The sequence below is a fragment of the Misgurnus anguillicaudatus genome, chromosome 23, assembly GCF_027580225.2.
Source record: "Misgurnus anguillicaudatus chromosome 23, ASM2758022v2, whole genome shotgun sequence".
Taxonomy (NCBI): Eukaryota; Metazoa; Chordata; class Actinopteri; order Cypriniformes; family Cobitidae; genus Misgurnus; species Misgurnus anguillicaudatus.
In genome coordinates this window covers 6,138,328-6,163,349 of record NC_073359.2, presented here as the reverse complement: position 1 = coordinate 6,163,349, position 25,022 = coordinate 6,138,328, and the positions used below count along the sequence as shown (strand labels likewise).

Below are 25,022 nucleotides of genomic sequence, written 5' to 3'. Positions count from 1 at the left end.
ATAAACAGAATAACAGAGTTATGAAAGAACACGGATAGTCAGAATGTAAAGATACACTAATATGTTGTAAATTTACATTGTTAAACGTGTCATCTTTGGATTGCATTAATGGATCATCTTAATATATATGTCTTTGTGATGTTTGTGTGGGTGCTTGCGTGTGTGTGTGTGTGTGGATATGCGTGTGTGGATGTGCGTCTGTGTGTGTGTGTGTGCGCGCGCGCTTGCTTGCGAGTATGCGTGTGCTCGCGGGTGCGTGCATTTGTGTGTGTGTGAGCACGCGGGTGTGTGTGTGTGTGTGTGTGTGTGTGTGTGTGTGTGTGTGTGTGTGTGTGTGTGTGTGTTGGTGCGGCCGGATTATAGGGACATTTTGCCTGAATACATACCGACTCTGTGAGGACATACCGTAACAATAAGGACAGGGCTAATGTCCTCATAAGTCTAGCAGCGTAGAACGACGTATAAGGGTCTCACAAACCACCTCCCGCTTTTTCTCAAAATGTCCTAATATGTACGTTTCACCCGATTTCCAGTGTATGCCAGTGTATCCTCAGAGTGTATAATCTCCCTCTATTGAAAATTCGGTGGTACTGCAGCCCCACACACATTTCAGCCTTCAATGGACGCGTTACATTGGTTGAAGGCTTTCCTGCTCAGCGATTGGCTGCACCTGATGTCTGTCAAACTTGAGGCGCTTCTGAGTGTCTGCAGGCGTGACGCAGTGAATTTTTAATCACCTAAACTCCATCAAAGTTTCCATCGTGTCGATACTGTCACATGTGCAAGTTGAAGGTAAGTTTAATATATGATTATGATATGTTAATTTTATATTTAGGTTTAGAATTTGTAACTTTAATGTTTGTATGCATAATGTAGTAAGATAGATTAATAAGGCGAATGCGATTGTTAATAAGGCGAATGAGATCGCATTCATTTACTATATCATCATGGTGGGTAGTAAAATTGTTAAATTAAGTGGATGTTTTTTCCCCAGTTTTTATATTATACAGAAATATGTGAAAATGAAAACAGAAGCGAATGTAATTAAATCGTCACGTCGCATATGGCGTGGTCACGGTTTTAGTCATGCACGTTGCAGCTCTTAAAAACATAATACTGTAAACAACCGCTTGAAATATACCCTGTAGTGATTCTAGTGTTGTTTGAAAAGTTATAATGTACTATAAGTTGCAATTTGCTGTTTTTCGCCACCGTAATTTGGCGTAATTGAGCATGCGACGCCACGCGTCGTTTCAGCTGTACGTTTTATGGTTTTAGTTTTATTCAGGAATATATTTTATGTAACTTTAATCTTAACTCAATATTTTTTATTGTTTTAGGTCATAAAACACCAACGTGATACTACTTTACTTGTTTCTTCTGTTGATGGTTTAGGCCATATAACGTGTTATATTGTTTTATATTGTTGTGTTAATTATTTACACTTCTCATGCATATAAACAATCCATTTACATTTTAGCATTTGTTTAATCTAACGTGGCAAATTTTCACCTTACAAAAATATTCAAACATTATACCATAAGGCCTATTGTTTATTTAGAGATGCATCTGACAAAATTGTACTAATGAAGTATAATCCAAGAAATATTTATTAGGACCATATACTCAATGTGTTCTTTGTTTCTAGTCAATATGTTGAGAAAGAAAAGAATTAAACCTGAACAGGATGCCAAAGAGCATGTGTTGTCAGGCAAAGACAAAGCCTTCATTGAGAAACGATACATCAACGCATATAAAGGTATGTTGTGCATCACACACAATGTTTCTCCATTTATAATTTTAAGCACAGGTTAATTAGACATTTTTTTCTAAATAGTACTGTTATAATGTAACCAAAGTCTACTAGGGCCGGTTGCTCTAGCTGGACGTAAAAAAGTTAGGCGTAAGTACTACGTCGGGCTTTGCTATGTCTGGCTTTGTGAAAAAAATGTATGCCTGTTCGACAATCTAAAACTAAGCAGGACTTGCAAAATCTCCGCCCTGCCCGTTGGGCTATCTTGGGGAGGAAAATATATTTTAATGTTTTTGCTTGGTCTCAGATTTAGTTAGGTAATAATTATATTGCATGTATTTCTGCGTCCTCTTGTCAGTCATTATCCTCACGTAACAAGCGAAACTGTCAGGAAGTGAAGTGAAAGCATAAATAAACCCATCCTTTAATGTGCACATCTGATACGTGCGCGACCCTCTGCACGCGCTTCTCCCGGCTTCGCTCTTCACGAGCACCTGCTTGCTCTTGTCACCCTAATGGCTACACTCAGCATAGACCAGTGTTTACCAATCACTGTGTTGCGGCACACTAGTATGCCGTGACCACTTGTTTGGTGTGCTGTGGGAAAATAACTGTTTGGCAAAGTGTTCGAAGCTAGCTAACAGGTTCCTGAGTTGGTCACAGCTGCGTGTTTCACTGTCATCAATTCCAGCCAGGATATCATCTGTGTTTATCAAAACATGATCAAGTTTCACATTAATGTGAATACTACGTTTAATACAGTATAATATTCCAGTTTAACTAGTCATTTGAGCATTGCAATACAGGTTTGTGCAGATCTGTTAATGCTTAGTGTAAAAGTGGTGTGCCGTATGAATTCTTTACTTATCAAAACTGTGCCGTGGCAGAAAAAAGGTTGGGAAACACTGGCATAGACCATGCACTTTCCTGTGTATATGCTTAACCGCATTGATATTTAAGATGCCATTTGCATTACTATGGTTACAAATTTACATTTACATTCCCTCAGCTAATAGATGACAAATGAGAGCTGTTCCTTTCTCTTACATCTTTGACAGTGTACTCTCCCTGAAGATGCGTGCATCATGTCTCTACTGAAAAGTAGACACCCTGACTGGTTTTAGCTGGTGGAGCAGGCTGGTTAGGTTTGGTTTAAAGGTTTTTGGGCACTTTTGAGCAGGTCTTAGCTGGTCAGGCTGTGTGACCAGCTGACTCACCAGCTTGGCTAAGCTGGTGTCTGGTCTTTTAGGTTGGTAAAGCTCTAAGCATGACCATCTTAAAAAGTTCCTAAACTCCTCTAAAACCAACCTGCTACTCCACCTTAACCAGATAAAACATGGCTGGGAGACTAGAAAAGCCAGCCAACCAGCTTAGGCTTACTAGTCTTTAGCTGGTCTTTTCAGTAGGGGTGCAGACCCATACCATCAAACACAATCTGAACAGTAACTGAGCAAAACTTTCCCATTTGCATAAAAAAGAATCATTTCTGATTAATTTTAACAGTTCTAAATTAAAACAAAACAAATAACCTTTCATGAAATGTGTTGTGGTTGTAAGTGAATGTAAACAGTCTGCAAAAGCTGAAAGTTAACCGTAACTCAGGTTATTGCCTTTCAAAAGAAATAGTAGACTTTGAGTATCTGGAACGTGTTTGAATCCCTTAGGTGTAGGCCCAGCTGGTGCAACCTGCCTCTTGTATATTGTTGTTGTAAATCCTCTGTACATTTTTTTTTTTGCTACTTCACCTTAAATTACATTTCACATTTTTTACAGTATTTATGTCTTTCAAAGTATAAAGCCATGAGTGTGTTTTTGCATAACAAAATTGTTAATGTTTTTATTTTGATCTTATAGGGAGAGGTGTGTTTGCACTTAAACACATTGAATCATCCACATTTGTTGTAGAATATCGTGGAATACTGTGCCAAAGTAAATATGTTGATGACGTTAAAGGCAACTACTTGTTCGATTTCACATGGAATGGAGCACATTATTGGTAAGTTAGCTTTTATTAATTAAATTCAAAGCAAATAATCGACATGCCAGCAGCAGCAGTAACGACAACAGTAATAGTTTATTTTATTATTACAACAAAGTTCAGCTTTTCCTCCAAATACCAAGCTACCATGCCATTGTGAGGTCTAGAAGGACAGAAGCTTTGCCAGGGATTTTGATATTAGGAACATCGGTTCATGACGGTGATCACTAAGGGGCCGTTCACATTTCATGTAATTTATTTTTAAGTTATTTTACATGTAGCACGTGGCATTCCTGCTCAAATAGGAAGCGACCTGTGATGTTTTCTTTATTTGAGACATGTTGGCCTTGCAGTATTATCAGCTTTTTGCAATATTTACATTTTTCAGAATGACGTGTCTGCATCACAGTTCAGGTGACAACAACTAACTAACCAATCAACTTAACCTTTTACTTATAAACATTGTTTAATGTAAGTGTATTATTCCATGTATACTCAGCTGAGTATGTATATCAGCTGTACAGCGATACCCAGAGCTGTATGATCTGTCAAGCGGATATTATTGTGACAAAAATAGACACAATGCATGAAGTCACATCACTGAGGCTGTTTCTCAATATGCGTTCTTCAGCGATCTTGCGTCCTCGTGTTCTCGCTCTACGTCATTATTAGCCATTGAAGTTCAATTGCAATTCTCAAGAACACAAGTACAGAGGATGCATGAAAATACCCAGATGTGTTCTTGATATCGAGGATGCATCCAGTGCAGACTTGTGCACTGAAATCGCTGTACGCCCCAGAAGTCATTCTGGCAAAACAATGGCTGAGGAAGGAAGTGCTATGCACAGCGCACGAGAGTGAGATGCTGGTTAAAATAAACATTTGTTTGTAAACATTTTAAGTATTAAAAACATAAAGTGCAAATTTGGTATTTAAAAGTATGTTTAATTGGCATAGAACAACTAATCTTAAATGAGTATCTTATTTTAGATTATATTATTATTTCCTAACAAGGTATCTAAAATATATATGTATTTGCCATTAAAAAATGACACAATAAAAATAATGTATATAATAATGCAGAGAATGGTATGTTTTCACTTTATGAATGTTGTAAAGTTGAATCTGAAGAGGTCAGGTGACCAACAGGTAGATCGCACACATCTCAATTCTCAAACGCAAGTCCGTTCTTTGCGTTCTTGAAATTGAGAAACAGCCTCTATGCTGATCATGGTTGCTTGACAACAGCAGACGCTACAGAACTGCAAGAGGCCGAGCACTTTGGATAAAAGGGAGACTGTGGCATGTTCGAGTTTTCCCTGTGGACTTAAATATGAAATGTGAATGGCCACTAAGGGAGGTTATTATTTTTCAACTTTGAATAGACAATTCTAGCTTTACTTAGAAAGGTACTGTTGTTTAACAAAGACAACTGTCACCGTGCCTATTTGACAATAGGTGTAATAGACTAGACTTAGCCTAATCTTTTGTTCTATTAAACTCATAGTAATAGTTTTTTGCATTTTTTTATAGCATAGATGCTTCAAAAGAGGATGGATCGCTAGGACGACTGGTGAACGATGATCACAAAAATCCAAACTGCAAAGTCAAGACGGTTGTTGTTGAGGGAAAGCCACACCTGTGTCTTTTTAGTCTAAGAGACATTTGTCCAGATGAAGAAATTACTTACAATTATGGGGATTCCTCTTGGCCCTGGCGTTCAGTAGTAAGTTTCTTTCTCTTGAACTAAAATGGCAAACATGTTGTGCAGTGTTTCCAGATTTTTGATTATTTCTTTGGTTTTTATTGAAGAAAATATTATAATGAATTAATAAATGTGTTTTTCCACATCTAGTGTGTACACAGCATGGTAGAAGTGAAAATGCTACAGATATTTAAACTGTTTGTTTGTGTATAGACCTTTTCATTGGACGCATATGCATTGCGTTCCTGTCTTTGTTTGTTTATCGGTCTGGCCACAAAAGCCTTTGTTGTTGCTGCAGAAATTGTCATATTTCTCACCATGAATACAGCCTTTTAGAATCTGGCATGGCATTTAAAAGAAAAAAAGAAAGAAATCGTCTTTAAGAGTTATCATGGTGATCACTTGGCAAACATTGTTACTGAATGTTGTTCTTGTCTTTCTCATATTTATAGGAATTGTGTGATGAGATATCTGTGGCCGTAGATGAATCCATTGAGGGTCCTTCCTCATCAAGAAAAGAGAAAGTAAGTGACCATATTTTCTTTCTCTATGATGTCCATATATTTTCATATGTTGCATGTGTTTGGGGGGGATGGGCACGACACCAACCTGAAATATAAGGACAGTGTTTCTCTATGAGGACGGTCACACACCGTATGATGTCCATTTGATTTTCATATGTTGTGTGTGTTTGGGGGGGATGGGCACGACACCAACCTGAAATATAAGGACAGTGTTTCTCTATGAGGACGGTCACACACCGTATGATGTCCATTTGATTTTCATATGTTGTGTGTGTTTGGGGGGGATGGGCACGACACCAACCTGAAATATAAGGACAGTGTTTCTCTATTGAGGACCGTCAAGTTTTTAAATATTTGATCCATTTTTAGACTTTGGTTGTTCTTGTAGGAAATTTTTATGGTGATCACTTGGCAAACATTGTTACTGAATGTTGTTCTTGTCTTTCTCATATTTATAGGAATTGTGTGATGAGATATCTGTGGCCGTAGATGAATCCATTGAGGGTCCTTCCTCATCAAGAAAAGAGAAAGTAAGTGACCATATTTTCTTTCTCTATGATGTCCATATATTTTCATATGTTGCATGTGTTTGGGGGGGATGGGCACGACACCAACCTGAAATATAAGGACAGTGTTTCTCTATGAGGACGGTCACACACCGTATGATGTCCATTTGATTTTCATATGTTGCGTGTGTTTGGGGGGGGTGGGCACGACACCAACCTGAAATATAAGGACAGTGTTCCTCTATGAGGACTGTCAAGTTTTTAAATATTTGATCCATTTTTAGACTTTGGTTGTTCTTGTAGGAAATTTTTATGGTGATCACTTGGCAAACATTGTTACTGAATGTTGTTCTTGTCTTTCTCATATTTATAGGAATTGTGTGATGAGATATCTGTGGCCGTAGATGAATCCATTGAGGGTCCTTCCTCATCAAGAAAAGAGAAAGTAAGTGACCATATTTTCTTTCTCTATGATGTCCATAGATTTTCATATGTTGCGTGTGTTTGGGGGGCATGGGCACAACACCAACCTGAAATATAAGGACAGTGTTCCTCTATGAGGACCGTCAAGTTTTTACATATTCGATGAAATGTTGTTGGTTTGGTTATGTGTCAGGTTCATAGATAAGATGTAGAGTCATTATTAGGCTTGTTGCGATAGTCAGTGAAACGGTGATTACCGGTGCTTCAGCCTTTCACCGGTTAGATCACTTGCCCACCGCGACACCGTCTTTCAGCGTCGTTTTGATATTTTCTTGTAATTAAATCATTTAGTTTCGTTAGAGAGAGCAAACACTAAGAACTGAATGTGTCTGCTGCCTGAATTCAGCTGAGCTGAACGCGCGCCATCACAGAGCAGCGGCTGCGGGTGTCAGATTTCATTTATTCCTGTCAGACTGCGGCGAGCTGACCGACCAGATGATGGCAGAAGCCGCGTGCTTACTCGTTTTTGTTATAATATACACATATGATGTTGAATATAAGCGAAATCGTTTTGTTGTTGTGTTTTTCATTAAGAATAATAATAAACCCATCATTCAAGCAGCGTTTTATGGAGGAATAGCCGGTTGCTCTGATTGGGACTGGCGGGTTTCTGTCAGAAGTACCTGTGCACATTGACTCAAGCACTTAAACCAGCTGTTACGCGATTTAACGCAGCGTACGCAAGCGCTTGGGTTTAAACAACAGTTGCATCGAATTCAAAAGTGAAAGTAAAATGCGCACGTCTGTATGTGCATTTATAAGCCCCTCCCACGGTGGGAAAATTCTATCACCGCAACAACCCTAGTCATTATGCACATTTCTGCCCAATATTGTTTTAAATTTGACACTAGCTCTAGTAAATATCTGTCTGTTAAAGAGAAGTATACGGTTAGTTGTTCAAATTTGTCTTGTCTTCAGCTTTTGATGAGGAGTTTGCACTGAGAAAGATTTTCTTCTGTAATATCTGAATTTTAAGTAATATATATTGGGGGAAGCTTAAAGGAACACGCCCACATTTTGGGAATTTAGCTTATTCACCGTATCCCCCAGAGTTAGATAAGTCCATACATACCTCTCTCATCTCCGTGCGTGCTGTAACTCTGTCTGACGCAGCCCCCGCTAGCTTAGCTTAGCACAAAGACTGGAAATGCGTGGCTCCAGCTGGTGTGCTGCTCCCAATGGGTGACGGGATGGCGCGATCATTTTCCTATTTGTGTGTTGTGATTTGTGTGGTCGGGCCGTGTGCAGGTGGCGGGGTGATATGAGACACAGCGATCTTTTAACAGTATACATACTGAGAACTATATTCTCTGAAGACGAAGCACTGCCGCATGGGCGGAGTGATCTGCTCGCAGCACACGAGAAGCCCCTGGTGAGGAGCAGAGAGTTCGGTCAGAGTTGTGCAAATCACTCCGCCCATGCGGCAGTGCTTCGTCTTCAGAGAATATAGTTCTCAGTATGTATACTGTTAAAAGATCGCTGTGTCTCATGTCGCCTTGTTGTTTGTGCACGGTTTGACTGTGCGGGTCACAGCACATAGGTGGGAAAGTGATCGCGTTGTTTTGTCGCTTATTGGGAGCAGTGTACTGGCTGGAGCCATGCATTTCCAGTCTTTGTGCTAAGCTAAGCTAGCGGGGGCTGCGTCGGACAGATTTGCTGCACGCACGGGGATGGGAAGGGTGTTTATGGACTTGTCTAGCTCTGGGGAATACGGTGAATAAGCCAAATTCTCAAAATGTGGGCGTGTTCCTTTAAAGGATCAAACTAAAGAATTTGAATTAACTGTAATTTAATAAATGTAATGCTTTGAAAGTATTTTAAGACAACACCTTACAATTGCTTTGTCCATTTTTTTTAGATGCCCTTGATACCCAGAAACATGCCTGTTACATAATAAAGTGCAAATTACCATATCATTTTCATTAAAAGCTAAAACTCCTTTTTGGCCACTGACATTGGTTTGTTACAGGGCATCTAAAAATGGACAAAGCAATTGTAAGCTTTTGTGACAAAAGTTAGGAATAGAAGTTGTGATTTGTCTATCAATGTAAAGTTGATTTAAAAATACATTACTTCTTTCTTCTTTATTTCTTTATAGTGCCATCATGAACTTCATTGTGCAGTAATATCCAGTTTGGATTCTTGTGTAAATTGCAGTGGACCCGTTTCTAGTCGAAAATGGCTTGGCTTAACATGCAAATGTAAGTATTTAGATGTAAGTTTTAGAAATCTAAGATTTTTTGAAATCTGGGCCAACTGGAAAGTAAGAACATGAAAAGTATGAGCATGTACAGCACTCAATACTTTTTTGGGGCTCCTTTTGCCTGAATTACTGCAGCAATGCAGCGTGGCATGGGGTCGATCAGTCTGGCACTGCTTGGGTGTTATGAGAGCCCAGGTTGCTCTGATAGTGACCTTCAGCTCTTTTACATGAATGGGTCTGGCATCTCACATCTTCCTCCTCACAAAAATCTATGGGGTTAAGGTCAGGTGAATTTGCTGGCCAATTAAGAACAGGGATACCATAGTCCTTAAACCAGGTACTGGTAGTTTTGGCACTGTGTGCAGGTGCCAAGTCCTGTTGGACAATGAAATCTGCATCTCCATAAAGTTGGTCAGCAGCAGAAAGCATGAAGGGCTCTAAAACTTTCTGACCCAGGACCTCAGAAAACACAGTGGACCAACACCAGCAGATGACATGGCACCCCAAACCATCACTGACTGTAGAAACTTTTTACTGGACCTCAAGCAATGTAGATTATGTGCCTCTCCTATCTTCCTCCAGATCCTGGGACCCTGATTTCCAAAGGAAATGCAAAATTTACTTCTATCTAAGAACATAACTTTGGACCACTCAGCAGCAGTCCAGTCCTTTTTGTCTTCCCTGCTGAAAAAACACCAGCTAAACCAACATCAAACCAGCATCAGCACCAGCATTAGCACCAGCTAAACCAGCATTAGCACCAGCTAAACCAGCATTAGCACCAGCATCCCATGCTGGTCATACCAGCATATGTTGTGTTTTGGTGCTGGTATGCTGGTGACCACCAGCTAAACCAGCATAGACCAGCATAATTCCCATGCTGGTCCATTCTGCTTTGATGCTGTTTTTTTCAGCAGGGTTTAGCCCAGGCGAGACGGTTCTGACGCTGTCTGTTGTTCAAGAGTGGCTTGACACAAGGACCAACTTTATGGAGATGCAGATTTCATTGACCTGCCCACAGTGCCAAAGTTACCAGTACCTGGTTTAAGGACCATGGTATCCCCGTTCTTAATTGGCCAGCAATCTCGCCTTACCTTAACCCCATAGAAAAGAAGATGTGATATGCCACACCCAACAATACAGAATAGCTGAATGCCACTATCAGAGCAACCTGGGGTTTTATAACACCTGAGCAGTGCCACAGACTGATCGACTCCATTCCACGCCGCATTGCTGCAGTAATTCAGGCAAAAGGAGCCCCAACTAAGTATTGAGTGCTGTACATGCTCATACTTTCATGTTTATACTTTTCAGTTGGCCAAGATTCTAAAAATCCTTTCTTTGTATTGCTCTTAAGTAATATTCTAATTTTCTAATACAGTGGTTCTCAACATTATTCCTGGAGGCCCACTGATCTGCACATTTTGAATGTCTCCCTTATTTAACACACCTGATTCAAATCATCAGCTCATTAGTAGAGAACTCTATGAACTGAACTGATTTTGTCAGATGAAAGAGACATAAGCCGTTTCTCAATACCAAGTACGCTAAACTCGGACTTGTGTCCTTCGTAGTTCGAACTTGCAAGTTCAGACTCGGAAGAACGAACTCCTGACGCGAAATGCATTATGGGAAACTTCGCTCTCATAAGTCCATAGATATGTATGCATAAGTCCACACAAGTCTCCTCTGATGCATCCTCGATAAAATGGGCGGATCAAGGACACATCCGGGGATTTTATGTGAACTTGGGCTTGATGCGAACTTTGAATTGGAACAGTACTTGGGCCGCGACTGATGACGTTTCACAAGTCCACAAGAACGCAAGTACAGACAAGAACGCATATTGAGAAATGGCTATAGAAAATGTGCAGAGCAGTGGGCCTCCAGGAACGGAGTTGAGAACCACTGTTCTAATATAAGGAATTGGGGATTTTTCTTAGGTGTCAGTTATAATCATCAAATGAAAGAAATATACATTTGAAATATATCAGTCTGTGTGTAATGAATGAATATAATATACAAGTTTCACTTTTTGAATGGAATTAGTGAAATATATCAACTTTTTGATGATACTCTAATTATATGACCAGCACCTGAATATTTCTACTTTCATTTTTTCAGTGTGTTCAAGATCATGGCACAAAACCTGCTTCATGAAGAATGAGAAATTGGTATATTCATTTCTTTAATCTCACATTGTAAACATTTTAAACTCCGTTATATCAAACGTGTGCTTGAGTAAAGTTTGAAATGCTTAAGCATTTTGAAATAATAATAAAAAACGTATTATTGGCTCTTTTTTTTAGATGGATGTTACATTTTCCAGTTCTGAAGAAAGCAGTTCTGATGAAGAGTATACTCCTCATGCTGAAAACAGCATTGATGAATCCTCTGATGAATTTATCCCAGATTCAAGACAAAACAGCGACAGTGGTGATAGTCTAACTATCAATACAAGGAATCCACCATATTGTAAGACCACTCAACTGTTTTCAGAGTCTAAGAAGGCAAAGAGTGTGTCTCAACCCACTCACTGTTCATCCACTGAGCAAGATATGGTTAGTGACAAATCCAGCTCTGCTCAAGATCTCGTATGTAATGATCACGACACTACCACAAGGAATACGGAGATGCTTCAGAGTTTTAAGAAAACACCAAAAGAGTCTTGTGATAAACAGTCAAACCTCAAAGACACCTTTTCCACCCACAAAAATTACTGTTATGTGTGCAAGAAACCTCAGTCTAAAATTGCCCGTCACTTTAAAAAGCATGAAGACAGTGAAACGGAAATTGCGGCTGCATTTCTGCTTCCTAAACACTCCAAGGACAGAAAAAGGTTACTTGAGAAGCTTCGAAACAGAGGCAACTATGAACATAATCAAGAGGTTATGGCGAATAAGAGTGGACCACTGAAGGTTAGAAGACGACCAGTAAGATCCGAGATCGAATTGAGTACCAAAACATATGTGCACTGCATATACTGTAAAGGCCTGTTTGTTCGCAAGGAGTTGTGGCGCCATACACGGAGATGTTCTTCAAAGATTTGTTCCGAATCTGAAGCAACTGGTAAGGCCAAAGTTCTAGTTTTGGCTGATATTGCAGAGTCAACATTCTCTCAAGCAATCTCTCCTGAAGTGTGGAAAATCTTGGGAAATATGAAGAATGATGACATTTCATCTGTTGTTCGAAATGATTTTCTCATACTGCAGTTGAGTCAGAGTCTTTACAACAAACACGGAAGTGATCCAACAAAATTTGAATACATCAGACAGAAGGTACGGGAAGTAGGCAGACTCTTGCTAAGCATGAAAAAAAAATTCGCCATACTTAGCTTTGAAGATGCTTTGAAGCCAAACAATTTTTACAAAGTCATTGAGGCCGTGAAAGATGTTGCTGGTTATGAAGAAAAGAGCCACTCATATAAGACACCAAGTCTTGCACTAAAGTTAGGACATTCACTTAACAAAATTGCTGACATCATTCTCTGCAGGGCCATCGCAGGAGAGGATGATGCTCTGACGAAAGCAGCAGAGCGATTCAAAAGACTCTGCTCAAGTGAATGGGCAGAACATGTCTCCCATGCTGCTCTTGCTACTTTAAGCAAATCAAAGTTCAACAAACCATCTACCATACCATTCACACATGATGTGCAGCTTCTCCACCAGTGCCTAGAGAAGAAATCAGCTGATGCTTTTGAAAACCTGAAAAACAACGAGTCTTCACAGGCATACGCAGAACTCGCCAAAGTGACACTGGCACAAGTAATCATCTTTAACCGACGTCGTGCAGGAGAAGTTTCAAAAATGACACTTGAGTGTTTTATGAAAAGAGACCAAACTGAGCTCCATAAGGACATAGCTCTTGGTCTGTCTCCGTTTGAGCAAAAAATGTCCAAGCATTTCAGCAGAGTAGAAATAATGGGCAAAAAAGGGAGAAAAGTTGCTGTTCTGCTAAGCCCTGATCTTGTTGGAGCAATACAACTTCTTGTGGACAAGAGACATTCATGTGAAGTAGATGGGGACAACCCCTTTCTATTTGGAAGACCAAAGTGTTCAGCCACTAGTTTCTTCAGGGGACAAGACTGCATCAGGCTTTTTGCAAATCAGTGTGGTGCCCAGAACCCTGAATATCTCAGATCTACACAACTCCGTAAGCAGGTTGCAACAATGTCCCAGATTCTTAATCTTAAGGATAATGAGCTGGATCAGCTTGCCAACTTTTTGGGCCATGACATTCGGGTCCATAGAGACTATTATCGGTTGCCAGATGCAACTATAGAAATTGCAAAAATCTCAAAGCTGCTTCTGGCAATGGAGAAAGGAACCCTTGCAAGTTTCCAAGGAAAGTCTCTTAGTGAAATTGAGATTGAAGGTATGTGCATAATTTTATATATATTTGGATAATTAATCTTACAAAGTACCTTACAGGAATATCATTAATTTAGCAATAGCATACATGCAGTCATTGATTAGGTTTACATGTACACCAATAATGCGATTATTTCCAATAATCAGAGTAAGGACTTAATGACAGTAAGTTGATTACATGACCTAGAGTTAACCTGTTCCCTCCTGTTTACGTGCAGTTTTTATTTTCTGATTATTCACACATAGCCCAATGCAGAGCACAAATGACAAACTCACATATATTGTCCACTGTTTTAATTGCCTTGCGTTAAACGCCAACACATTAGATGGCATCTAATATGTAAAATAAGTAAGCATCACCAAGTGGTTATGGGGAAAAGAGATTTAATGAAGGTTCTTATGTAGCATAGTTCTTCAGTAGTGATGTTGTCATGTCAACCTTCTACATTTTTTACCTAAAGTTTATACATGATAACAAAAGGCCTACAAACAATAGAAACCTGTTAGGACCTCCTACAGGAGGTTGGACTTTCAAGCAGTCTACCCTGAGGAATGGTGTTTCTTAGTTATTCACACTGATCAGTTTCTATAGGCCATACAACTGCAGGCACATATGTTGATTACATCAGGGCACAGCTGCAATGTAACACATTAGACATTGATTATGCATTTGAAGAAATATACAAAAACCCACATGCATTTCAGTTAGTGAGGTATAGATGTCATTGAAGTGTTTGCATGGACAAATACTGCGATTAAAAACTACGTATGACACATGTTTTAATACGATTATGCTTGATACGAATATGAGCTTAATCACATTATTTTTATTGAAGTATTGTGTTTAAATGAGGTCGAGTATACTTGCAATATTGCTGAAATCCCATTATAATCGCATAATGAGGGTGCATGTAAACGTGATCATTGTAAAACAAGAGAAAACAAAAACCATGTAAATAAAATATGTAAATTCCAAACATGTTTCAAAATAAGAGTTGTAAAATTTTTATTGGTGCTTAAAAAGATTGCTTTTTTAGACTGATATTATTGGGTAATTTTAATTGGTTTCATTGCTGACTAAAATGCTAGGAAAGTAACTAATTGGAATCAGAACTTGTATGTAAAGCGTGTGTGTTTATCATGTGTGCTTTTTTGTAGATGAAATTGATCCTGAATTAGACGACGAAGAAGAAAGTGATGAAGGCGGCGAAGAATCGGATTCTCTCCATGGAGTAAATGGTATGTAATAAATTTTATTCATGTGTGCATCAGTAATGTAGTGTATTCACTACATGTCTATCTTCAGTCTTCATGCAGACTTGCAAGTGTTCTCTTTCTAGTCTTTATGGTTTATAAAAAATAGCAAATTAGCCTAAATAGGAATGTGTCTGATTAACAATGTGAGGTGTTTTGGTACTTTCTTTTGTAGTTTTTAAACATGTAGAGGGACCTAATAATTATGAATTATTTTTGTCTTATTTTTTTACAAATAGAAGTTTTCCTATTTTTAAACACATTTATGCCTGTTAAAGTGTATTCTATAAGCATTTTTTATGTCACTGTTAATTTTAATGCTGCCATATTTGCATTCAGTAACGAAGCATAAATTTAAAGCTTCTGCAGTGCAGTGCAATGCAGAGTGAGATATGAAAGGGTTTATGGTCAGAGGGGATGACTTAAGTGATGCCAATAGTGGGGCAGTGGTAAAGTAATCCTGCTTGCATATACAGAAACAAAGTATTTGGGTTGTCTAGTTTAACTATGCATTTTGTGTTTTTAAATTTAGGAAACAAAAAGAGGGTGGACCATGTAAAGTCGACCCAGGATGAGGAGACTGAAAGTTCCAACGGTATTTTTTGGATTATATTTATATTCAGTTGAAGATGGTTGCAACTCATTTTGTAGAATAAAAGATTAGTAGAATTTTGCTTTTTGCCATAGGAAAACGAAAAATGTCCCCCAATGAACCAGTCAGCTCCACGGGTATGTGTATGTTTATTGTTGTTTTTCACTTTACCAATTTTATTTAATGCGTGTTACAGTTTTTAACATGACTTGTTTTTTTTCTATAGGAAAACGAAAAATGCCCCCAAATGAGCCTGTCAGCTCCACAGGTATGTGTGTGTTTATTGTTGTATTTCACTTTTCCAATGTTACGTAATGTGTGATACAGTTTTTAACATTAATTTTTTCTATAGGAAAACGAAAAATGCCCCCAAATGACCCTGTCAGCTCCACAGGTATGTGTGTGTTTATTGTTTTTACTTTGTAACAACCCAATGTTAGGGTTGTTCTTGTGATCCATGAAGAATGCTTGAGCCCTTTATAAACTTTAATTTTAAGGTTGTGATCATGTGGACTTAGCAGAGGTGTTTTTGTGTTTTGTTCTTTTTGCACACTGCTGAGTCCTGCAGGTTATTTGCAAGTTAGAGTAATGTGAAAATTGTGGACGTGGATGTGCTCTGTGGATCTTCCCATGTTTCAGCTTGGTGGTAGGTGCAATGTGGTGAAGGTGTCAAACATGATGACATGCTAGAGCCTAAAAACTCTAGTCCCGCAATATATGGACTCTTATAAACACTACTCCCATCTATCCCTCATTTCTAGGCAGACTAATTGACTCACAATGGCATACATTTAGAACTTGCTCTTCGGGGCCCTGTACTGCCAGGCTGAGTCGTTCGTGCATGGGACTGCCTGTGACATTTTATAAATGGACGTCCCTCTGTTTTGCTGAATCTATCATCAACCACATTTGTTCTCTGGAGGTTCCATTAGGAACTTGCTTAATGTCTTTAGTCAAGTGTCTTTCTTGTTTGGGATTCCTTAATGCCGCTTGTGCACCCCTCTCCTTCACGACTTGATTAACAGCATCATCTGCTAGGGCATCACCTTCTACTTCTATTGTTGAGTTTTCTTTTGTCTGCTTCTGGTTCAAAAACTCCATTAGGTCTTGGATGAAATGCAACTAGCTGGTGCTGTAGAGAGGGGGTCTTTAGTTTCCCTGAAACGCAACAGCTTTTAGTAGAGTTGGTTTTTGTTCTACTGTCAGCTGCTGAAACCTTCTATCCAGGTGGCCCTCACAAAATTTTGGTTTTTAATCTAAGGCTGCAATCTTAAAGGTGCAGTGTGTAATTTTAGAAGGATTTCTTGACAGCAATGTCAAGATGGTTATTATGTTATGTGGTTATTACCTTAGAATGAAACATTTTTTAAGAGATCTCTGGATCTTCAGGCATACCAGTGTCCTTGTTAAATTTTTTTATAATTAAAATAGGAATGTCTTTACAGCTTCCCATCCAGCTTCAATGTTTTCTTGAAACTCACCATCTTGTCTTGAAATGCACCAGCTTTGATGTTGACGCTTTCAGTTAGCTTGTTTTGGTCACTGGCCCTCAAATTGACATTGAGAACGAATGCTTCATCTAATGGGTGTAGTGTGTAGATTTTGTGCAGTCGCTGTAAAACTTGCCAAGTCTTTCGTGGATTCTTGTATACATCTGGTAGTTCCCTTGACCATTTGTCAATCTGCTCAGGTGTTGCTGGCTGGTATGTTCTATGTGACACGTATTTCTTCATCACTTTTGTCACAGTGTGAGTTCGTCTCTCTCCATTCTCCTCCTCGTTGTAAACTTCAGTCCTTCTGTTTTTGCCAATCACAGAAGCGAGCCTGACTGTAGATCTGATCTTTGGAACAAAGGTGTGACTGTGAATAGGGGATTCAGCCTCTATATCTAAATCACCACTTTCACAGTGATGTGGTAGCTCTCTCAGCAGAGCCATTAGTTGTTGATTTTCAGTAACTTGTTGTTCAGTCACTTGCTTGTTGCAGCTGCTAGGTTCTTTAGTTAATGTCCTCGCTATGAAACCGTCTTTTGTTTCAATTTGTTTGGAAATCATTCTGGTTTAACAGTTGCTCTTTATCTCTCTCTTCATTTTGCAGTCGTTCAGCTAATGCTCGAACCTTAACCTTCTCAGCTTCAATCTGACATTGTAGTTTGTCCATCTCACACTTCTGCAGGTGCTGCCGAATTTGTTTGAGCAAAATCACAGACCATCCATCTTTCTTGGTGTTTGTCCTTAAAGCTATAATAGGCAGGACTTGTGTAAAAAACTTTTTTCCAAATTAGTTTAAACTGTTTTTATATACCAATACATAAGTAAAATGTAAGTACTCTGAAAAAGAGAGTATAAAAATCAAGTGTTTGTAGACCTCTCACGTTTTAAACGCAGCAAATTTTTTCCATTGGGGACGAAACTAATTATTGGCTTGCGCGACAATCACTCTCTCGTGCGACCATGGCTACCACCCCTGTTGCTACAGGATCTGCCCACACATGCGCGCTCGTTGGTGTTTTAAGCCCTCAACGAAGCCTTCAAGGCAGCGCTACCTGGAAGGCACTCCCGTGCCCCGAGTGTTTCAGCCAATCAAAACACTGGCGAGCCTTCCGCCAGCTTCTGGCAGGTTGAGCTCACCGTTGGTCAGGTAAGTAGCGCAGATATGGTAAGATAGGAATGTGACTATATTTAAATTCAGCTCGAAATGTTTTGAGGGTTTAAGTGACGTGCCAGTTTCATGTATTGGTTACTTGGGATTGGGGTTAGAACAACTTTCTGTTACATAAAATTACATCCTCACCCCAACTCCAAGTGAAAACAGTTTAAAATTCTGACAAATAAACATATAAACCGATGCTTAAAATGACATTTATGCCAAACCCTCGCGTGAAAACAGTTTAAAAATCAGAGAAAAACGTGCATCAATGCAACCTGTTTTTAGCTTTGTCTTATAAATGTTACCGAATCAAACTAAATATATTTTAAACTTTACCAGTATCGATATGCTAGCTTGATAGTGAGTACTAAAACCACCCTATTTGTTTATATTCATAGTGATAAAGTTAGGTGTATTATTACATGTGATTGTGACATGATGTTACTACGTGAACCGCGCTCCTTCCTCTCCACTCATCTCAGGTAAATGCTTCTCCCAGCAGAGTGGTCGGTGCGTTCATGTGTTTTGGGGCGTGGCTTTGGAAGAAGCTCAGAAGGGAGGGGGTGAAGTGAATGTAAATAATAATTAGCTGAGTTTAATTCGTGAGATGTATGGAGACACTCGATTTTTATACTCTCTTTTTCAGAGTACTTACATTTTACTTATGTATTGGTATATAAAGACAGCATGTCCTTATCTCCAGTCTTTTGTCCAAATATGCATTCACATTTTCCATCATCGGATCAATGGTTACATTTGGAGGTTCTGTTTCATGCCGTTCTGTAGTGGGTCTCAGGTTAGATCCACAACCATTGTTTTCATAGATTCAGCAATGACCAGTACAGGAGAAGTGCCCTCAAAGGTGTGAAAACAAAACTAAATGTGTTGGATCTGTTTAAGGTCCTTATTCAGACTAAACAATTGGTACATACAGACAAATCCACTCAAACATACAATTCTAAAATGTACCCTTAAAGGCAGGGTAGGCAGGAATTATCTAAAAAACTTTTTTACAAATTTGTTTAAACTGTCTTTATATACAAATACATAATTAAAATGTAAGTACTCTGAAAAAGAGAGTATAAAACTCAAGTGTCTGTAGACCTCTCACGACTGTTTTAAACACAGTTAATTATTTCCATTCGGGACGAAACAAATGATTAGCTTTCGCGAATATCACTCTCTCTCGTGACCATGGCACCACCCGTTGCTATGGGATCTGCCCAGACATGCGCACACCCGATTGATTTGAACGTGCACGAGGCACTCTAGAAAGAGCACAAGCATGGCAGAGAAAGTGCATTCAAAACTCTCAGAAAGTGGATTCAGTACTCACAGTACCTGCATATCCAGTCAGCGAAGGCAAACGAAGCAATCAAACGAGAGTAAATATCACGTGGCTTTTCCTCGAGTCGACGATGCGACGTAGTGGTATTGTCTGCGTGTGAGTGTAGTCCTCATCAGAGTCAACAATGCTTTCATCACGGAAACTCTTCCATGCAAAACACTGGCTTAATAGTGAGTACTAGAAGGCATCCTATCTGTTTATATTCCTAGTGATAAAATTAGGTGTATTATTACATGTGATTGTGACATGATGTTACTACATGCACCGCGTTCCTTCCTCTCCGCTTGTCTGAGGTAAATCCTTCTCCCAGCAAAGCTGTCGGTGTTGCGTGTTCATGTGTTTTGGGGCCGTGGCTTTAGAAGAAACCCAGAAGGGAGGGGGTGGAGTGAATGGAAAAATGAGCTGTGTTTAAAACAGTGGTGAGAGGTCTACAGACACTCGATTTTTGTACTCTCTTTTTCAGAGTACTTTCATTTTGCTTGTGTATTGGTATATGAAGACAGTTTCAACAGGTTTGTAAAGTTTTTTTTGGGTAATTCCTGCCTATCCTGCCTTTAATAACAAAAATTAGTTTGTGCTAACATATTGTTTAGTTCTTAATACTACAATTAAGAAAGCAATAAAATGCATCTACTGTTTGCACACCAATAAACATTAACCTTCACAGTTTAAACTGTTAAGTACTTTCTGAATCCTACTTCAGAATGCTCAGTTACAGTTTTCTATTTGTCAGTCAAAACTTTCTATATATCTTTCAATGGAAAGCAAATTGACTGGTTATAGACCATCTTTGGCACCCAGTCAAGAGTCTTAAAATCTTGCAGCAATGTCAGTCCCAAGCTATTTCTTATTTTTAACCAAATAGTGGCTACTGATTAGCACCCAGTCAACAATTCTAAAATCTATAGCAACTCTATAGCAGCAATATCAGTCCAAAACTATTTCTGTGACTTCTACAGTTTCTGGACGAATGGAACAAATTATTGTGCAACATTTTCTTCAGACATTTAGAGAAAGGCCAAAGCTTCTACTTCTACAAGCTCTAGATGAACTGACTAAATTGTTTAACAATTTCTACAAACTCCAGAAAAAGGACCAAGCTTAAAATGATTAACAATGCTACACTATGAACATTGGTCTGCTTAATTTTTTAAGTAGTACTTTAAGAGAGCTGATAAGTTTCACTCACCAAATAAAGATTTTAAGACAAAGTTATTTAAAGATGTTTTTCCACAAGCAAAGTCCACAAACATAGTCGGTTTGTCTTCAGTAATCTTCAAAAACTAGAATCTTGGAAATTCTTCTGCTCTCTTGTAAAATCAGGGCACAGTGCAACATAACACATCAGACATTGATTGCACATGAAAGAAATATACACTAGTCAACATTTGAAGTGGATCAAACATTTCATAAATGTGGTCTTAAACCAATACTCAATACCAGTTCTTGTCTTAGGACAACTTTGATTAACTTTTTTGATCCACTTAAAATGTTGACTAGTATACACAAAATCCTTCACAAAGTAATCCATATATAGAAAGAAACCAAAACAAATAAATTCAGAAATTAAGTTAATAATATGAAATGACACAGGGAAAAGTATTGAACACAAGAAAGGGCGGTGCAAAAAGACAAATGATTGTCTTTCCACTTCCGTATTATGGCCAATATGTTTGTTCAATTTTCTGTTTTTGCATAATATTTACTAATGATGAGGACATTTTGATTTATTTTAAATGAAAATAATAAAATCCTTTTCTAGACCTGATAAATTATTTAATCACACGGGCACGGCTTTCTGCTCATTCTGTGTATCGCAAACATCATGATCATCACTCATTAATCACATTAAATAAGCCCAACTTTTGTGACCACCCACTGAATGAGATTTGGACCTACTACATCTGCGTTGTTGATACATCATGTTATACCAGCGCGAATACAGCCACATTGCCGCGTTCCCCCATTTCCGAACATGACGAGGCCTCTTTTTCGTTGGATAACTTTTCTCCCGGGGCATCATGGGATAGTGAAGTGTCCGTTGTATGCACACTTCAAAATCTAACCGGAAGTAGATCATGCGGGTTTTTTTGGCTTTTCGCCTACTATATAGTATGGAAGTAGGTGGTTTTGGATGCAACAATAGTCACGAGTTCTACAACAACGAAAGTGTATATTGATACACCTTAATTCTACATGGTATTTGGTATATTTTAAAAGGTGACCTGTCTTCGTAGTGTTAAGAGTGGAAGCTTTTCAGTCTTTTCAGCTTGTCACTAAATAACTATTTTTCTGCACACAAGTGAATTTTGCAAAGATATGTTTAGAGATGATACCCTAGATGTTATTGAATAATAATTTAAAGAAAACACAATTTTGACACGCATTCTATTTCTACTTTTTGTTTTTCCTGAAAACTTTCCAGTGCGAGATCCAAAAGGTTTTTCCAGATTACATTAAATAGGGTGAATTGCCCTAAAGTGGGACACTGCCTTATCTGGGACACTTATGGTACATTCACACTGGGTGCAGACATTAATGCTTCTCATATACTTTTAATGGGTGACGTCATGCGTTGCCGAACTGAATTGTGGATCTGTCAACGTTGCATCACTGCTATTGCTTCCGGCAAAAGCTAAACATTTCTCAGTGTTTCAAGCGCCAACGTCTGTCAGCCATTTAGATCGCCTTATGGAAATAACCTACACTGTAAAAAAATATGCCTCTCCAACATAAAAATTTCTAGTGACCCGTTGCACCTCAAATTGTTAGTTGGCCCAATTTAAGTTGGGGAAACAAACTTTTTGTGTGTTTTGCTGACTACCCCAGCATTTAGACTGAACTTAAAATAGAGTGTTCTGTCAATTAAATATTGTTTCTTGATTAAACATAGCTTGTTGGGCCAAATTGAAATAAAATGTATTAATTAAATTTTCTTGTTGGCCAAAAAGAAAAAAAATGTCATGTCAGATAAGTTACACACTATGCTCTGATAAATATAATTTATTTATTTAAATCCATATGAACTTGCCTGTTATGCAAAACAAAACCACTACCAAAACAAGATCTGACAGTTCAAGTAAGCATTGAACCAGAGACCTTTTTGCTGTGAGGCAACAATGATGCGCGCTAACCCACTGTGCTGCCCTCTACACTGAAAACATACTTCTTAATCATGGTAACAATTAACAAACATCATTCTTTTAAAATAACTCTAAATACAACATATAACTAACATTAACAACATAACAACATGAATAAATCCAGAAAACATTAAAACAGTCATCTTTTTTAGTAAATATTAACCAAAGAAGTGAACATGTCGCAATGCATGCTGGGAACCATTCCGACCATTGTTTTTTTTAAATTGTTTGTTCAGATTACTCAGTTTGGTAAGTTGGGTGAACGAATTGGACATAAACTTATATATCTAAGTCCAGTCAACAAAATAATATTTGCTAGCTGAATGATTATGCTTTTTTCATTCAGTGAACACAAAATAATCAATTGACGCCCTTCAACAAAGAAATATTTGTTCAAGTTACTTAATTTTCTTTGTTGAATGAACATTTTAAAGTTGGATTTTTTACAGTGTAGTGCAGAGCTATTCAATTACATTTATGCAAGGCCATGTGATTGGTAGTTGGCCATGCTTCAGACGTGCTATCCGTCAAGCATTAACGCTTGCACCCGTGTGAAGTTAACATATGTATATGTGTCTGTATGTATAAAATGTGTGTGTCTGTGTTTGTTTTTCGCAGAGGCCAAATCAAGGAGAATCGTTAAAAGGCCATGGACTGCCAATGAAGTGAATGCCGTTATGAAACATTTTAAAGTCCATATTTCAAAGGGACATCTCGCAACACAGGCAGAGTGTGAGCAGTGCAAGGCTGCAGAGGACCCTGTGCTGGCAGAAAGAACTGTACAAAACATCAGGGATTTCGTGAGGAACCGAGGTTTGATGTTGTTGAAAAAAAATAGTTCTTAGACAGATCATGGTCACCTTCTTTTAAGGTTTGTGTCTTTTTGTTACTTTAAGTTTACAAGTTAAATGACTGGCTAACTATTGTTCTCTTGTTAAAACTTTAAAATCTCTCACTTCCATAGTTAAACCCAGATCGTTCTTACAATACTAGGTCGTCATTTACATTCACACACCTAACTAACACCCGATTGAGAAGACGATTTGGGTTTAGCTAGATATCATTCACATACACGCACCTTGGAAACACTTAATTCCTGTCCATGTTAACCAAAATTGTCCTCATAATCAGATATTACTTAGGTGTGTGTGTATGTACGTGATTGATGTCCAGTTAAACTCAAATTGTCCTCACAATTAAGTGTTACTAAGGTGTGTGTGTGTGTGTGTATGTGATTGTCCATGTAAACCCGAATTGTCCTCACAATTAAGTGTTATTGAGTTGTGTGTGTGTATGTGAATGATGTCCAGGTAAACCCGAATTGTCCTCACAATTAATTGTTATTGAGTTGTGTGTGTGTGTGTATGTGAATGATGTCCAGGTAAACCCAAATTGTCCTCACAATTAAGTGTTACTAAGGTGTGTGTGTGTGTATGTGATTGTCCATGTAAACCCGAATTGTCCTCACAATTAAGTGTTACTGAGTTGTGTATGTGTGTATGTGAATGATGTCCAGTTAAACCCAAATTGTCCTCACAATTAAGTGTTACTAAGGTGTGTGTATGTGATTGTCCATGTAAACCCGAATTGTCCTCACAATTAAGTGTTAATGAGTTGTGTGTGTGTGTATGTGAATGATGTCCAGGTAAACCCAAATTGTCCTCACAATTAAGTGTTACTGAGGTGTGTTTTGTGTATGTGATTCATGTCCAGGTAAATGCAAATTGTCCTCACAACTCAGTAACACTTAATTGTGTGTTTGTGTATGTGAATGATGTCCCATTGACCCCAGATTTATTCCCATGAAGGGTTAGTTAGGTGTGAGAGTACAACACTATTTTCTTGAAATACCATATATACATGTTATAAAATAAATTTTGTTAACCCAAATGTTAATAAAAGGAATTCAAAAGTTTGAGTGTCTGACTCGGGAATGTATGTTATATTCTTCATTTTACTTTATTTACTTATGTGAAAAAAATTTTTTTTACTTGGGATTAAACAATATAAATTTACATTTATTAATTTAGCAGAAGTGACTTACACATGAGGAGAATCTAGATTCTTCTTATGTTTTATGAGCAATGTCCAGTTAAAACCAAAAGTTCAACAGTACTCTTTTAGATACCTAGTCTTGAACAATAATACTCTGTTTTGATATTTTTACAGGGAATCCATTAAATGTCAAATTTTTGCTTTTAAATTTAACTACATTTAAAAAATCTCTCCTCATCTCTCTTAAAATTCTCAACTCACTTTACACTAATGTCTTGCATGATAAAGCCAGGTCTATATGTTGATATTGAAACAATATTAAGTAATCTTGTACTCTCTTGGTTAAAGTTAATGGATAATGATTTGTGTGCTAGTAGGTGATATCCATTATTTCTTTATTTAACCAGGAGAAATCATATTGAGACTATATTCTCTTTTTCAAATAATATTTTTTTCATATAAACTATAAGAGTCCTCATAAGTCACAACTGAATCAGGAAACGCCCATTCCCGCCCCGT

At 38.2% G+C, this 25,022-nt stretch overlaps 1 protein-coding gene across 5 annotated transcripts; it reads left to right on the top strand.

The window, feature by feature from the left end:
• Positions 1-1,260: 1,260 nt before the first annotated feature.
• Positions 1,261-24,423, top strand: LOC129454679 (uncharacterized). 5 transcript variants are annotated; one of them, XR_012365927.1, is made up of 16 exons: positions 1,262-1,759; positions 3,608-3,749; positions 5,265-5,457; positions 5,889-5,960; positions 6,419-6,490; positions 6,840-6,911; positions 9,048-9,150; positions 11,277-11,326; positions 11,462-13,526; positions 14,681-14,761; positions 15,309-15,371; positions 15,464-15,505; positions 15,595-15,636; positions 15,721-15,762; positions 23,127-23,818; positions 23,890-24,423. XR_012365927.1 is itself a non-coding variant. In XM_073861964.1 (15 exons), exons 1-15 carry the CDS (start codon positions 1,630-1,632, stop codon positions 23,351-23,353), a joined length of 3,396 nt encoding a protein of 1,131 aa, XP_073718065.1. In that variant the 5' UTR covers positions 1,262-1,629; the 3' UTR covers positions 23,354-24,423. The 5 variants fall into 5 exon arrangements, 3 of the variants coding, with proteins under 3 accessions (XP_073718066.1, XP_073718065.1, XP_073718067.1); XR_012365928.1 differs by having other exon boundaries at positions 23,127-23,955; positions 24,025-24,423; XM_073861964.1 differs by having other exon boundaries at positions 23,127-24,423.
• The last annotated feature ends 599 nt before the right edge of the window (positions 24,424-25,022 follow it).